The 14649-nt window shown below is 42.1% G+C and overlaps 1 protein-coding gene and 1 long non-coding RNA gene across 2 annotated transcripts; one reads left to right on the top strand and one right to left on the bottom strand.

Moving 5' to 3' along the window:
- Positions 1 to 3754: 3754 nt before the first annotated feature.
- Positions 3755 to 5208, top strand: LOC117815695. Its single transcript, XR_004631836.1, has 2 exons — positions 3755 to 4032; positions 4931 to 5208. It is a non-coding gene; the product is annotated as an uncharacterized LOC117815695 (long non-coding RNA).
- Positions 5209 to 10777: 5569 nt separating this feature from the next.
- Positions 10778 to 14578, bottom strand: LOC117815693 (C-type lectin domain family 7 member A-like). The gene is made up of 6 exons (XM_034687564.1): positions 14477 to 14578; positions 12912 to 13028; positions 12670 to 12810; positions 11693 to 11832; positions 11512 to 11615; positions 10778 to 11166 (listed from the first exon to the last, which is right to left on the bottom strand). Exons 1-6 carry the CDS (start codon positions 14562 to 14564, stop codon positions 11097 to 11099), a joined length of 660 nt encoding a protein of 219 aa, XP_034543455.1. The 5' UTR covers positions 14565 to 14578; the 3' UTR covers positions 10778 to 11096.
- Positions 14579 to 14649: the final 71 nt, after the last annotated feature.

Raw genomic sequence — 14649 nt, 5'->3', positions numbered from 1 at the left:
ATATAAACTGAAGTCACATGGGTCAGAGTGGGACACGTAGACTTTGTGGTCAGACTCAGAGATTATATTTACCCGGACTCTGAATAACCCTGACAGGGAAACTTAGAGTTTATCTGTGGTTTCTAAACTTACAGCCAGAGCTCTCTAAAGCACAGAGACAGCTGCTCGATGACTTCCTGCTCTCACAGCGTCAAACAGGAAGTTCCTTTATCAAACAGGAAGTTACACCTGACCACCATTAAAATATTTAAAAGATGTTTCCTTCTCCTGTTGACGACAGCAATGACAAAGCTTGACCCTTTGACTTTTACACGTCACACCAGGGTGTTAATTTAATCAATCAATCAATCAATCAATCAATCAATCAATCAATCAATCAATCAATCAATCAATCAATCAATCAATCAATCAATCTTTATTTATATAGCACCCCTTCACAACAGACGCTAACCCGAGACTCTTTCTAAAAGCAGCAGGTCTGGATTCACTTGTCGTTTGTGTTATCAGGATCTCTATGTACCTCACTACTTACAGTGAAACTGAGACTCACCAGAAAACAAGTGGACTGTAGCATCAGTACGATTGAATGGTTAAGCTGAAGCAGCGCCCCCCCTGTGGTGGGAGTGTGTAGTTCACCCACAGAGAGGACTGTTACTAACTTAGGGCCTGATCTACTAAAGGTTTGCGTGTATAAAAACACGTGCAAACTTGATAGCCAAGCGCAAAGCTGATCTACTAACCGGGAGCACCGAGGATTGCGTCTTTCAAATGAGCAAAATAGCACTCGCTATCCATTTTGCGTGTTTGCCTTCATGAATATGCAGAATACATGTAGATCATCAGAAGTGCAAATACTGGGAGGAGGAGATGCAAATGTAAACATTTAGCACACGCAATGGATCTATCAAACCTGAAGCAGATAGCGGAGCGTTATTTTTTTGTCTATATTTAGCACGTTTGAAAGGCAGGTGCAAACTGCACAGAGTTACGCACACATGGCTGCGGTCACTGTAAAGCTCATCATAACTTTACAACATGCCCGCAACAGCGGGGCTTACAAGCATTACTACAGTTTTTACACACAGTTTATGTCATTTTTTAAGTCAATCAAACGGACATGAAGTCTACAAACCAAGAGAACAACACAAATAAATAAATAAAACAACACAAATTCAAAGCAGTTCAGCACCACAGATAGCGACCGCATCATTCTGACACCCACTTTAACTTTTTCAACTAATGAGAGAACAGCAGGTCACTGTATCAACAGATATAAAGTTCAGTAAAATTGGCACAGCGGCCCACATGTTCACATACAAAACAAAAAATCAATATGAAGTACTCGGCCTACTCACCACTATTTGAAGGGCCTAAGCTCCACTGACTTGCCCACAATGCACTGTATGTCCATTTTTTTTTGCTCTGTCATTCTCAATAGATAACATGACATGTCCACTCAGTCTCTCCTGTCCCACCGTGCTCATCACGGGTTTCTAGTTAGTTTTAACTTGGAGAATGAGCGCTCAGAAGGTGCAACGTTGACGGGAAGACTAAAAAATAAAAGCAGGGACAGGCCTCTTCAAATTGCTCTCTAAACTCCATCAAAACACTGATTGCGTTTTGGAGTAGAGTAGATGCGTTTATTTCATCTGCAGATCTTCTGTTTTTTCTCACAGCATTCACCTTTGCTGGAGTTCACCGATGTGTTTATTTCCCTCCTCCACCAAGACCTCCAACTCCATGACTTCAAACTTCATTTACCACTCTGCTCTCTCAAACTCTCCATGGTGACAGCGATAGCACACGCAAAATACTCATTAAAGGGCAGCCCGCACCGCTTTTGAACTTGTTATCATTTGCGCAGGCAGTCTTAGTAGATCACCCGCAACACTCCCAGAAATTGCACGTGCAAAATTATTATTTGCACATGCAATTAGCGCTCGTTGTTTGGGATCTTAGTAGATCAGGCCCTCAGTGTATCAGGTTACTGAAGGAGAGCATGTTTTCAGAGACTCTCTGAACCCTCTACGAGCTCGGGTTTATCAGCCCAGTCTCAGGATATTATGGGGTGTAGTTTGCTTCACACTAATGATGATAAGCTGTCAGAGCAGGAATTGTTGGGTGTAGCTGTAAAAAACAGTCTGATGGGAGCTGCACTTTGTCTGAGAGAAAACACGAACTTCTTGTTTACCAGACCTCACGTGAGCAACTCTGTTAGAGTTCACTCTGCTGGATCACAGACGTGGCTTCCTGATGCGAAAGGAGCGTATCATACAGACACCATGGAGACATTAATAGAGCGTGAACACGAGCACGTTGGATCACGTCTCATGCTGCTGAAGCTTCTTCTCCTCATGTTGTCATCGTTTCTGTAAACCTCTCATCTCCAACTCTCTTTCTCTCTGTGTGTGTGTGTCTGTAGGTTCGAGAACTCTGACGGTGGTCTACACCGACATTATATCACTGAAGACAGACGTGAATCAGGTTGGTACACACAAACACCACACACCACACACACACCACACACACACACATACACACACACACACACACACACAGTGTAATGATAAGTGGTGTAATGCTGTTTCTGTGTAATGTATAAAGCTTGCTTGTTTAACTGAGCCGCCCTCAGTACATAAATGCTTTGCAGCTGACGCCAAACATCTCCCTAATGTGTCTGGTTCCCTGGAAACTGGGCTGCATGCAAACGATGTCCTCCATATCAGACGCCAGGCTCCTCAGTAATAAACCACATTATATATATAATATATATATATATATATATATATATATATATATATATATATATTATAAATATATAGTATTAACTGAGATCCTGAAAAAAACAGAGACATCCGGGACGACAGGCCGCTCTTTAATCCTCTGCAAGGAAGAAGCTGTAAAGGTTATACAAAGTCAGAGTAAAATATTTGTCTGCAATGCAAACAGGATGATTTTAATGTGTACACACCATCACTCGAGGAGGCGAGACGGAGGCTGCATGTCCTCAGTGTCAGACACCAAGGGCCCAATCTACTAAAGGTTTGCGTGTATAAAAAACACGTGCAAACTTGATAGTGCGAGCAAAGCTGATGTACTAACTGGGTGCACCGAGGATTGCGTCTGTCAAATGAGCAAAATAGCACTCGCTATCCATTTAGCGTGTTTGCCTTCATGAATATGCAGAATACATGCAGATTATCAGAACGCACAAAATACTGGGAGGAGGAGATGCAAATGTAATCATTTAGCACACGCAATGTGATTTATCAAACCTGAAGCAGATAGTTGGCGTTTTTTTTGTGTCTATATTTAGCACGTTTGAAAGGCAGGTGCAAACTGGCACAGTGTTACTCACAAAATGGCTGCAGTCACTGTGGCGAGAAGGAGGCATAAGGTGCAATGACAGACGACGGAGAGAATACCTCCGTGCACTGGTCAACATATTTGGACTGTCAGAAATAAAAAGAGTAGAGACATATTGTATATCCAGCAATGCCTTTTTTGAGCTGCTGGATGACCTAATTGACATCCCAGATGTATGTTTCATCACTTTGTGTTTAGACTTGAATAGTTAAATATCCGTGTGTGTTCCTGTCAAGGTTGTATAGTTTTTGTTTTATTTTCGTTTTGACTTTTTGTTTTTAATTCAGTTTAGTTTGAATTTGTTTTTAAAGCAGTTTGCTAGTTTAGTTTTAATTTTTGAAAATGCTTCATTTCAGTTGAGTTTTTATTAGTTTCAGTATTAGTTTTAGTTTAGTTTTTATTTTTTGAAAATGCTTTGTTTTACTTGAGTTTTTATTAGTTTCAGTATTAGTTTGAGTCTTTTTTGTAACATGGGTTAGTTGTCAGGGGCGTCAGTCAGGATGTTCTTGCGTATGGTACTGACCAGCAGCTATCGGGGTCGCTGGTGGAAGCAGTGCATCACTGTTTTCTGCCCTCCGGTTGTCTTGGCTCCATCATGCTGCCTGTCCGGGGGTTAGCTTCTGATTCAGGGAAAGGGGGCTGGGCGCTCTGCCTTTCCTTGACAAGGTAAGCTAGGTTAGCCTTCTTGTGTGAGCTTTTCAAATGGACTTTAAGATTAGTGAGATTTTACCCTTGAGAAATGTTCCGCATATTTTATCACCTTCCACTGCAAGGCCTTACGTGTTCAGTTTCTTCATCTGGAGCTTTGTGGCCTTGTTTCTGAATGTGCAGCACTGATCTCCTCAGGACTTTTGGCCTGGTTGTTGTTGACAGTGTGTCAGTCGGCCACATGCTTTGTCATAGTTCTGATGATAGTCACATCAGAGCGCCGAGGTCAGGCAGGGAATCTGAGGACTGCAAGAGGGGCCGGGTCAGGCAAAGTAGAGCATGCTGGAAATCACCTGACAGGAAGTGTGTGCGTGTTTGTGTGTTTGTGTGTTTGTGTGTGTGTGTGTGTGTGTGTGTGTGTGTGTGAGGAGGCAGTAATTACATAAACAGGGCTTATGGAGGAAACGGGAAACAGATGACGGTAATGGAGGGAGAGATAAAGAGCTAAGTGCGTACTCAGAGTTTATAGATTCCATGGGCTGATCGTCAGAAGGAAGAACACACCCCGATCTGTGCGAGGCATTAACATGTTGATAACATCCTGTACAGTTAGTGCAGAGGAGATCTGTGGCAGTCTGAGACTTTCTTCACTCTGAAGTCTGTAACCTGCTCAGTCAATGTTTGAGTATAATTGTGACGGTTTTAGGGTCCAGTTGAAGTCTTTCCACAACATTAGGATTGTCGCAGAGTATCGATCCGGACTGGTGGCTGGTTTCTCTGGATGAGTCTCTATCTTGTTGTGATGAAATCAGACCTTTACATTGTGATAATGAGGAGTTTGTGATTTCTCCTCGTAGTGTCAGATTTACAAACCTTTCCTTTCTGCTCCTCACTTCTTCTGTTTTTGTTCCTCCAGCAGAGAAATCCTCCCGACTCTCCAGGAGCTGAAGAGCGCTCCAAACTGACCACGGTGTATGATAAGATCCAGGGACATCGCATCACTCCTGCAGAAACAGAAGCTTGTTACTGAGACTAAACTGCAAACTCCTCACATGCATGAGCAGCTATCTAACACAGTTTACAATATTAACCTTCAATGTTAAACTGCAGCTTCTGTTACTGTTATTGTTACGCTGACTGTGTGTTTACATTCATTGCTCTTTATACTGCTGTAATAAAATGTGTCTCAAAGTGTCTCTGACGTCCTGGTTCTCATTCATGTCGAGGCCGCACTTCGTTTTGGAGCTAACCCTCCCTAGCCATAACACAGCAGAGAGACAGAAACTGTTCACGCCATCATCTCTGAGAGGAGAACAGGAGCAAGAGCCAACCAGACAATCCATCAGTGTTAGACTAAAGGTGCTTTTCCACCACGATACTGGGAACTTTAAACAGCAAATCAGATCAGTGTTGTTAAAAAAAGTGCATTACACCGCCAGACCAGTAGAGGGCAGTAAGAAAGAGACGAAGGCCATACAACAAAGATGACACCATAGAAGGAGACAGACAGGCCGGCATCATCATGATCAACACCACAGTTAGCCTGTTAGCATGAGAGAGATTTCTCTTGTGCCGTTTTTGATCGTGCTTTATCACCAATGGATTCACAGAATCAACACTTTGAAGAAGACATGCTTTCGAGACAAAGAGGATTCAAAACGCCTGAATCACTCGGGGGGGGGGGGGGGGGGGAGTTCCTGCATGTTAAAGAAGACAAAAGCTCCTCAGCAGCGCCTCTGAAGAAACCGTCAAGGTTGTTTTCAAACATAAGACAAGATCATGTGAGAACTCCACAAGATCTCACGTGATTATCAAGGTCACACATCAGCGACGTATATGTGAGAACAACAACAGGTTTGAACGCCTATCTGAGGTAGATTTTCTGCTCATACTCTGACTCTCGTGACTGTCTTGCTGCTGTCATCAATAAGTGTTCCTGATCCGTACGCGGTCAGTGGTCATGATGAGTCAATGGTAGGTCTGACTTCCTGTCCGGGTAGATGTCTCTTCAGCGTGATGCGTGTTGGACGTGTGCTGTTAAAAACAGATGCAGAGTGTGTCTGCAGCTGAGCAGGGAGGCGTGCTGAGACGTGCTGAGACGTGCTGAGACATGCAGCGGGGCTTCCTGTGGTAAACGAGGATCGAGGGCCTGGATCAGCTCCAGAGTATGTGATGCTGAAAGAATGTGACACACACTTCCTGTTTCACAGAATGCAGATTTACTCTGTGGACAGTGTTTTTGACAGATAGAGACAGCTTTGAGTTAGAATCAAATTTCTCTATCAACACACTGTACGTGGTGACAGTTTAATAACTTGTTGGTTTTGACGATACTAACATTACACGTTTTGCATAATACGGGGCGTGGTTTACTTGACTCACAGGCCGGAACACTGTAGCTGTTAGCGATGAGGCTCATAGCCCTCCTAAACTCCACCTCTTTGCCTCTTAGGTCGACCAAAAGTTAGGTTGAGTCAATATTTCATTATGGCGAGCTCTGTACCTGGGCTTCAGCACACCTTCTGAGAAGACAATGGGGAACGTTACGAGACTAGGCCTGCGTTTTATTCCGTCCGTGGTTTACGTCAGTGACACAGTTGGTTTGCTGTTGGTTTGTCAGTGAAACTGAGACTCACCAAAAACAGAGGTACGATGCCTCTGTGGAACTTACTGTTAACAGTGAAACTGAGACTCAAGGTACGATGCCTCTGTGGAACTTACTGTTAACAGTGAATCTGAGACTCACCACAAACAGAGGTACGATGCCTCTGTGGAACTTACTGTTAACAGTGAATCTGAGACTCACCACAAACAGAGGTACGATGCCTCTGTGGAACTTACTGTTTACAGTGAAACTGAGACTCACCAAAAACAGATGTACGATGCCTCTGTGGAACTTACTGTTAACAGTGAAACTGAGACTCACCACAAACAGAGGTACGATGCCTCTGTGGAACTTACTGTTAACAGTGAATCTGAGACTCACCACAAACAGAGGTACGATGCCTCTGTGGAAACTTACTGTTAACAGTGAATCTGAGACTCACCACAAACAGAGGTACGATGCCTCTGTGAAGCTTACTGTTTACAGTGAAACTGAGACTCACCAAAAACAGAGGTACGATGCCTCTGTGGAACTTACTGTTAACAGTGAAACTGAGACTCACCACAAACAGAGGTACGATGCCTCTGTGGAACTTACGGTTTACAGTGAAACTGAAACTCACCACAAACAGAGGTACGATGCCTCTGTGGAACTTACTGTTAACAGTAAATCTGAGACTCACCACAAACAGATGAATGGGTGGTCCTCAGGAGGATGTGAGGGACACAGAAATGAGGGTTGCTATGTCCAAGAACTTTAAAGGTAAGTCCGGGTTTGAAGCTGTTTCACGCTTACCTCTGGTCACAGCTGAGAGTTGGACGTCCGTCCTCAGTGGTGAACCGCAGAGTCCACGACACAAACAGACGCTGGTTTTTCACAGATTAATCAGCATCAGATCTACAGGGACACCTCGCTGCAGAGCCGCTTGCCGCCGGCCGAGTTTCACATGAAGCTAAAACAGTCATAAGCACTCTGTCTGTCTGCTGTCCAGGCTGAGGTTATTTGTGTCAAGCAGCAGTTTTAATAAAGTTTTATTCACACTTCACAATGTTTATCCCACCACCAGTCAGCGGCGTTATAGGCTTCAAAAAGAATATGGACACACTGAGTTCTCTCTGCGCTGCCGCTGAAGTGATCAGCTTCGGGAACATTTGAAAACATCAACATCAAACATCACACCGTCTGTCCTCGTTCATCTTTTCCTAAAACACCAGTTAAGATACCAGGGGCACTGAATACCCCCCCTCTCTCTCTCTCTCTCTCTCTCTCCCTCCCTGCTGACCTTTAGTTACCCTGTGTGCCGTTTTACCTCACCTGCAGACAGAGGTGGGTGAGGGTAAACCGAAACAGTACTCAAGTAAAGTACTGTTACTTTCTAATGATGTTACTCAGTAGAAGTAAGAGTACTCATAGAAATAAGTACTTGAGTAGAGTAAATAAGTACCATAAAAAAAAAATCTACTTAAGTAGTGAGTAACTTGGAGTAGTATCATATAAAAAATGGTTACTGTATTGGAATGCTAATACCAATGTGAAGTGCACACTGCCTTTAATAAAGTGACATAAATAGAAATGCCAAAATGAATGCTGTTAGGCATGGTTTACTTTCAAACATTAAAGAAAGAGAAGCTGCACTGATGCTCAAAACTAATGTACCCGCTTTCAATTTTTTAAAACAAGCTAGACTTCAAACTGTCTGAGATGTCATCAGAACTCCAGAACATTAATACTCCAAACATTACAATAAAAATATATCTATGCTTCCAAACTTTCTTTTTAAACTTTACTTATTTTCAGTACATCTTACTTAAAACCATAACTTGAAATACTAAAACACTTGGAAGTGTTTAAAAAGGCCATGAACTCAGTCCTGAAGAATCTCTCTGAGGTGACTGTTGGCTTCAGAAGCAGCTGTTTTTATCAGCATGCTACCTTACTGCTCTTATAAGTTACTTTAGATTACTTTCCAACATTCTAACATGCTTTTAAGATTTATGTTAACCAGTATGATCCTAAGCTTACCTAACTGTACCTCACCATGACATGCTTTTAAGATTTAATATTAACTAGTATGATCCTTAGCTTACCTAACTGATACTAACTATACATGCTTTTAAGATTTAATATTAACAGTTTGACCCTTAGCTTACCTAACTGATTACTCACCATGACATGCTTTAAGATGTAATTGTTCTATAAGCTCAAGATTTCCACCGTACTGACAAAGTAAGCAGCTCATAATGTGACTGTTTCTCCTCGTCATTTAGAAGTTATGAGAGAGTCTGGATGTTGGGACAGGGTAAAACATGTTCCTCCAAAGGGGGACGCAGGTAATTACGCAGCCTCTCTCCCCAGCTGTAGGTGGAGGAGGGGGCGGAGCTACTCCTCTGTTCATTCAGTGTTGAGGCTATTTATAGCTCTGGATCAGAAGGAGCTGCGTGAGAGATGGCTGAGTATAAAACATATAAAATGTAGAAAAAAAAGGAACGGTAAAAAGTAGCGACTGGACAGCCCAATGTAACGAAGTAAAAAGTACATATATTTTAACACAAATGTACTTGAGTAGGAGTAAAAGTACTCTGCAAAACAAATACTCTCAGAAGTACAATTTTGGAAAAAAACTACTCAAGTACATGTAACGGAGTAAATGTAACTCGTTACTACCCACCTCTGCCTGCAGATAGTGGTGCTGGTAAAGGTTGGTTAATGAAAAGAGGAAGGAGCGATAGCAGATAGAGCAGCTTTTGTTCAGATACAAGCTGCTGTTTGTTTTTCCTCATGGGCTGGTTTTAAATGAGGCGTCATGCTCTCAATAATCCACGTCTGCAGATATGACGCTCAATGAGATAGAATAGAAACAAAAAACTAAACATTGAATGAAGAGGGTAAAGGAGAAGTAGAAGCATGTATTGATCAGACATAACTGATACCTGCAGAGCGATCAAGGAGCGTGAACCACAGGACGCTGTGCCAAACACGCAGAGTCTGTGATGCTTCAGCGCCCCTGCTGGCTGTTTCATGAGGAACTCACCTCTCTTCCTCTTTGACACCCTGAGGATGCAGAGGCCAAAACGGAAGTGACAAAACAGGACACAGAATGAAATGATTTAACAAAATAAAAGCCCTGAATGATCCTGCAGTCTCACATGGAGGATTCAGTGAGAACAGTTTGTTTTTGGAGTCATGTTTATTCATGAGACATGAAGAGGGACACAGAGACAGTGACATGATACTAAGGTATGAATATAAATGAACACAGAAGGAGTAAGGAACATGTGGCTGACACCATACAGACTGAGAGCAGACTGATCATCTGCTGACGGTGAACATGGTGATCCTCTTCAGATGAAGAATAATTATAAACAGGCTGTAAATAAACGTGTGCAGCCTGCCAGGTGTGATCCAATTTGGGAAACACTGAGATGAAGCAGCTGCAGTGAGATGCTCTCTGTGGAGACAGCTGTGGAGAGTCTGTCTCAGTGAGAGTGACATCCAGCTGCTTTCATCAATGAGACACTAAGTAAGGGATAATGTATGGCTAGCAGGTTGTTATGGGAAAAAGAATCCTGACAGGGTGAGACAAGACCTTGAGTAAAGCGGAAGGGTCTTGACCACTATTAATAGTAATTGTAAAACATAAATAAATAAATAATAATATAATATATATATATATATATATATATATATATATATTAATATATATATATATATAATATATATATATATATATATATAGTATACACACAATAACACACAACAACCAACAACAATAATGTTATATAATATAATAATAATAATAATAATAATAATAATATATAGTAATATAATGATAATAATAAAAACAATAATGATAAAAAATAATAACAGTAATAATAAAAGTAACAATAGTAATAATAAGAATCATAATAGTAATGTAATAATAATCATTATAATAATATCAATAATAATATTATTAGTAATAATTATATAATAGCAATAATAATAATAGTAATAATAATAATAATAACAATACTAATAATAATAATAATAATAATAATAATAATAATAATAATAGTGATAATAATAATAATAATCCTAATAATAATAATACATTTTATTTATGGGCGCCTTTCAGGACACTCAAGTCAGCTTACAAATGCAACAACAATAAACAGACGTAATATCAGAGCAGACAGTTAAAGAAACAACACTTATATTATAAAAAGAACACAGAGAAAGGAGTGATTAAATATAATGAAGACATGCATTGACATGTTTACAGAAACATGCAGCTCTGGAGGGGTTTAAGGCGAGATTTGAAACTGGGAAGAGAGTTTGAGTCACGGTTTAAATACCAAACGTCTTAACTCTTTAATAAACTTTATTTATCAGAACAGACGAGGAGTTCAACTTCCTTCTACAAACGCAGCGGTAGTACTGTTCACAATACTCAGCAGTCCATGAGTTCATGTTATTCCACGGACCAGCTTCAAAGCTGTTAAAGGCTGCACATAGCTGACTCCTTAATGAAGTCCGTGGGAATTGATGTATATCTATTTCGCCAGTATCTACAAACAAAAGTCCGACAAGCAAAGGGATGAGGGAGAGGAAGAACAGGAAAGAGAGAGAGAGAGACTTTTAGAAAACTTCTACAGAAACTTATAAAATATTTAGAGACATTTATTGGAAAACAATTCAGCAGTGACGGAGCTGGGAAAAAAACATTCAGGTATTTATACTAAAGATACTGAATTACTGAATTACTGAAGAGTAGGCTTCAAACTTTCCTTTTTGATAAAGCTTATAGTTAGAGCTGGATCAGGCTTGGACCAGCTCTTAGTTATGCTGCTATAGGCTTAGACTGCTCTTAGCAGGACTTAGCAGGATTTTCACACGAGAGTCCAAACACTTACCCTGTTTGAAGTGTTGACCCGTCGGTCCAACTCCAGCTACTCATGGGCGAACAACTTAAACCAATCCAGAACTTCAAACCACGTCCGATCAAGTTCAGAAACTCCTTCAGAGGAAGAAAGAACTTCATCACTTCACGTTCAGACACAAGCTTCAGACTTGACTCAGGATTCAGAGCCTCACCATCTCTCTCTGGCTGTTGATCCTCACCAGGTCTGCTCCCAGGTCTCGACAGGTTCGTTTACTGCTGGACCACGAGCTCACCACTGTGGAAATGAAGTAACAACTGCAGCCAAACCTCCTCCATCCCTCAGGGCAGGATCCTGAGGAGACAGAGATGTCACCTGCTGCACGCTGTGAGGACGTTAAATCATGTGACAGCTTCACAGAGGAGGGAGAGACTGAGGCAGTGTTAGCATGTTCCTGTTACAGCCTAACTCAAAGCCTGCTGGATCAGTGGATCCTGGTTCTGATAGAGAGGAGTCTGAACGATAACTCAAAGCCTGCTGGATCAGTAAATCCTGGTTCTGATAGAGAGGAGTCTGAACACTCAGGGATCTCAGTGTGCTGTGGTGTATCTGGAGCTGCAGACTGGTCAGGGTGTCCATGCTAACCCCTGACCTCCACTGAAAGCTCTTACAGTGGACGCGAGAGACCTGGACCACAGAGCGATGGAAGAAGGTGGTCTGGAGGAACACCATGAGTTCAAGGTGTTGACTCCAGATCTCAGTCCAGTCCAGCTTCTGTGGGGCGAGCTGGACCACCAAGTCTGATCCATGGAGGCTCCACCTCACAACTTCAGGACTTAAAGGATCTGCTGCTAACGTCTCAGAGACCACAGCACACCTTCAGAGGTCTATAGGAGTCCAGGTCTCAGAGACCACAGCACACCTTCAGAGGTCTAGAGGAGTCCAGGTCTGATCAGGTCAGGTGGTCCTCTTCTTAACCTATCATTAACCCTTTACTGAGGAAGAGGGTCGGTCTGCTCTGTCTGGGTTTAGTTCAGGCGGATCTTTGAGTTCTGCACCGTGACACTGTGGGGGATGATGAATCTGTGATTGCGTGAGACTGTGTGTGTGTGTGTGTGTGTGTGTGTGTGTGTGTGTGTGTGTGTGTGTGTGTGTGTGTGACCTGCTGCAGTGTTTAAAGCAGAGCCTCACCAACAGTCTTCGTCAGGTTGCTGAGACTGGTTTGCAGCAGGTCTCTCTCATCGGTCAGGTTCTGGTTCTGGACCAGGAGCTGGTGTCTCACTGCCGTGTGATTGGTCAGGTCAGCGTACAGCTGTTTAACGTCTCTGTCATCTGAAAGGAGAAGAAAGAGCAGCCACACTCACGCTACGAGCCACAGGTTTTGCTCCATCTGCAGTTCTCACCCTCGTCTTCCTCTTTCTGTAAATACTCACAGAGCACGCTGACTGTAAGGACCGCGGTCAGGAGGAGGAAGCACAGCACGGCCAGACAAACTGTAGACAGTCTGAGGGGAGTCTGTTCTCTGTGTGGAGCTCTCACGGGTCTGGTTTCTGCAGAGACGCCACATAATAAACTTTAACTGTGCAGATCTTATTAAAGCTCCTGTCAGATATGAGTTAAAAACAACCACTCTCTCTTTAGTTTCTCTGTCATAAGTTTATGTTTGTTGTGTTGTTATTCAATCAGATTCTGCACGTGTCCTCCTCTGTTATCCCTCCTGTGTTACAGTACGAGCTACAGCTTCATCAGGACCATGAATGCCTCTGCAGACCACCTGACTTGATCAAAACTTGCCCTCATTCCTGTCTGATGGGGTCCCTGTTTAACGGCTTCTCTCCTTCATTATGCATATTTAACAATAAATAAATCAATAAATCAATAAATAAACAAAAAACCAAATAAATCAATAAATGCATAAACAAATAAATAAATACATAAATGAATAAATAAACAAACAAATAAATAAATATATAAATGAATAAATACATATAAGAATAAATAAATGAATCAATAAATCAATAAATCAATAAATAACTGAATAAATACATAATGAATGAATACAAAAATAAATGAACACATAACTAAATACATTTATAATGTATTAATACATAAATAATAAATGAAAAAATACATAAATGAATAAAGAAAGAAAGAAATGAATAAAGAAAAAAAAAATGTTATTCAGTAGAACAAGCCAGTCCAGTGCTGAACCTTACAGAAAAGACTCCTCAGTTAAAGACAAGTGACCATCAGAGGAGTGATACGACTCCAGGTCTTGTGCGATGTGCTCCTCGTGTAGCCTAAGATTGGCTAAGTACCGTTAGCATGAAGCTAAACTCCCCGTGTGAAGAGGCGATAGAGCTGAAAGAGCTTCACAGCTGCACAGATACTGGACTTTACTGATCCCATTCTTCATGCTGAAAAGAGTTAAAGCCTTTCCTCCTGAGAGAAAGTCTGAAGAACCCGTCCGACTTTATCGAGTCTCTTTATTATTATATATTATTATTTATGGGGCGCTGGTGGCCTAGTGGTCTAAGCGCCCCACGTACAGAGGCTACAGTCCTCGTCGCAGGGGCCGCAGGGGTCGCCGGTTTGATTCCCGGCCGATCAACCATTTCCTGCATGTCTTCCCCCGCTCTCTACTCCCCACATTTCCTGTCTCTCTTCAGCTGTCCTATAAAATAAAGTCAAAAGGCCAAAAAATATAACTTAAAAAAAATATTTATATATAATTATTTACTAAACAACAAAGTAACCTGGGAGACTCTGAGACAAGACAAACCTGCTCATTTCAGCTTTCTATCAAAATCTACGCAAGCCCAGAGAGGCACGTGAGGAAATAAACTCCCGTGGGTCCATTATTAAGATCTGACCCTGGATGGTTTTCTCCTGTGTGTGTGAGGGCAGAGGAAAAGACGTCTCTTCTTCCTTTACTTGTTTTCATATCTGACGCTGGACACCCCACTCATCATCAAACACCTGTACGACCCAGGCTTACCTGAGTCCGCCGGTCTGTAGTGCTTCAGGCTGCAGGTGTCACCCTGCAGCTCCTCTATGTTGACGTAAATCTGCTCCTCTGGCTCCATCAGATCACAGGTCAGAGGTCAGATCAGCTCGGTTCGTCAGTCAAGGTGCTCAGCTGTCCCTCGCTGTGAGCCGTGTATCCGTCTG

Source organism: Notolabrus celidotus, chromosome 7, assembly GCF_009762535.1.
Source record: "Notolabrus celidotus isolate fNotCel1 chromosome 7, fNotCel1.pri, whole genome shotgun sequence".
Classification (NCBI taxonomy): Eukaryota; Metazoa; Chordata; class Actinopteri; order Labriformes; family Labridae; genus Notolabrus; species Notolabrus celidotus.
Note: the sequence above shows the minus strand (reverse complement) of the source record. Positions and strands in the feature narration are given on the sequence as shown.

Coding starts and splice junctions, on each gene's coding strand:
- LOC117815693 (XM_034687564.1), bottom strand. CDS start 14,564: ATGGAGCCAGAGGAGCAGATTTACGTCAACATAGAGGAGCTGCAGGGT. Junction 12,811..12,911: donor CCTTACAGTCAGCGTGCTCT/GTGAGTATTTAC, acceptor TTCTCCTTTCAG/ATGACAGAGACGTTAAACAG. Junction 11,833..12,669: donor CAACCTGACGAAGACTGTTG/GTGAGGCTCTGC, acceptor CTGTCTCCTCAG/GATCCTGCCCTGAGGGATGG.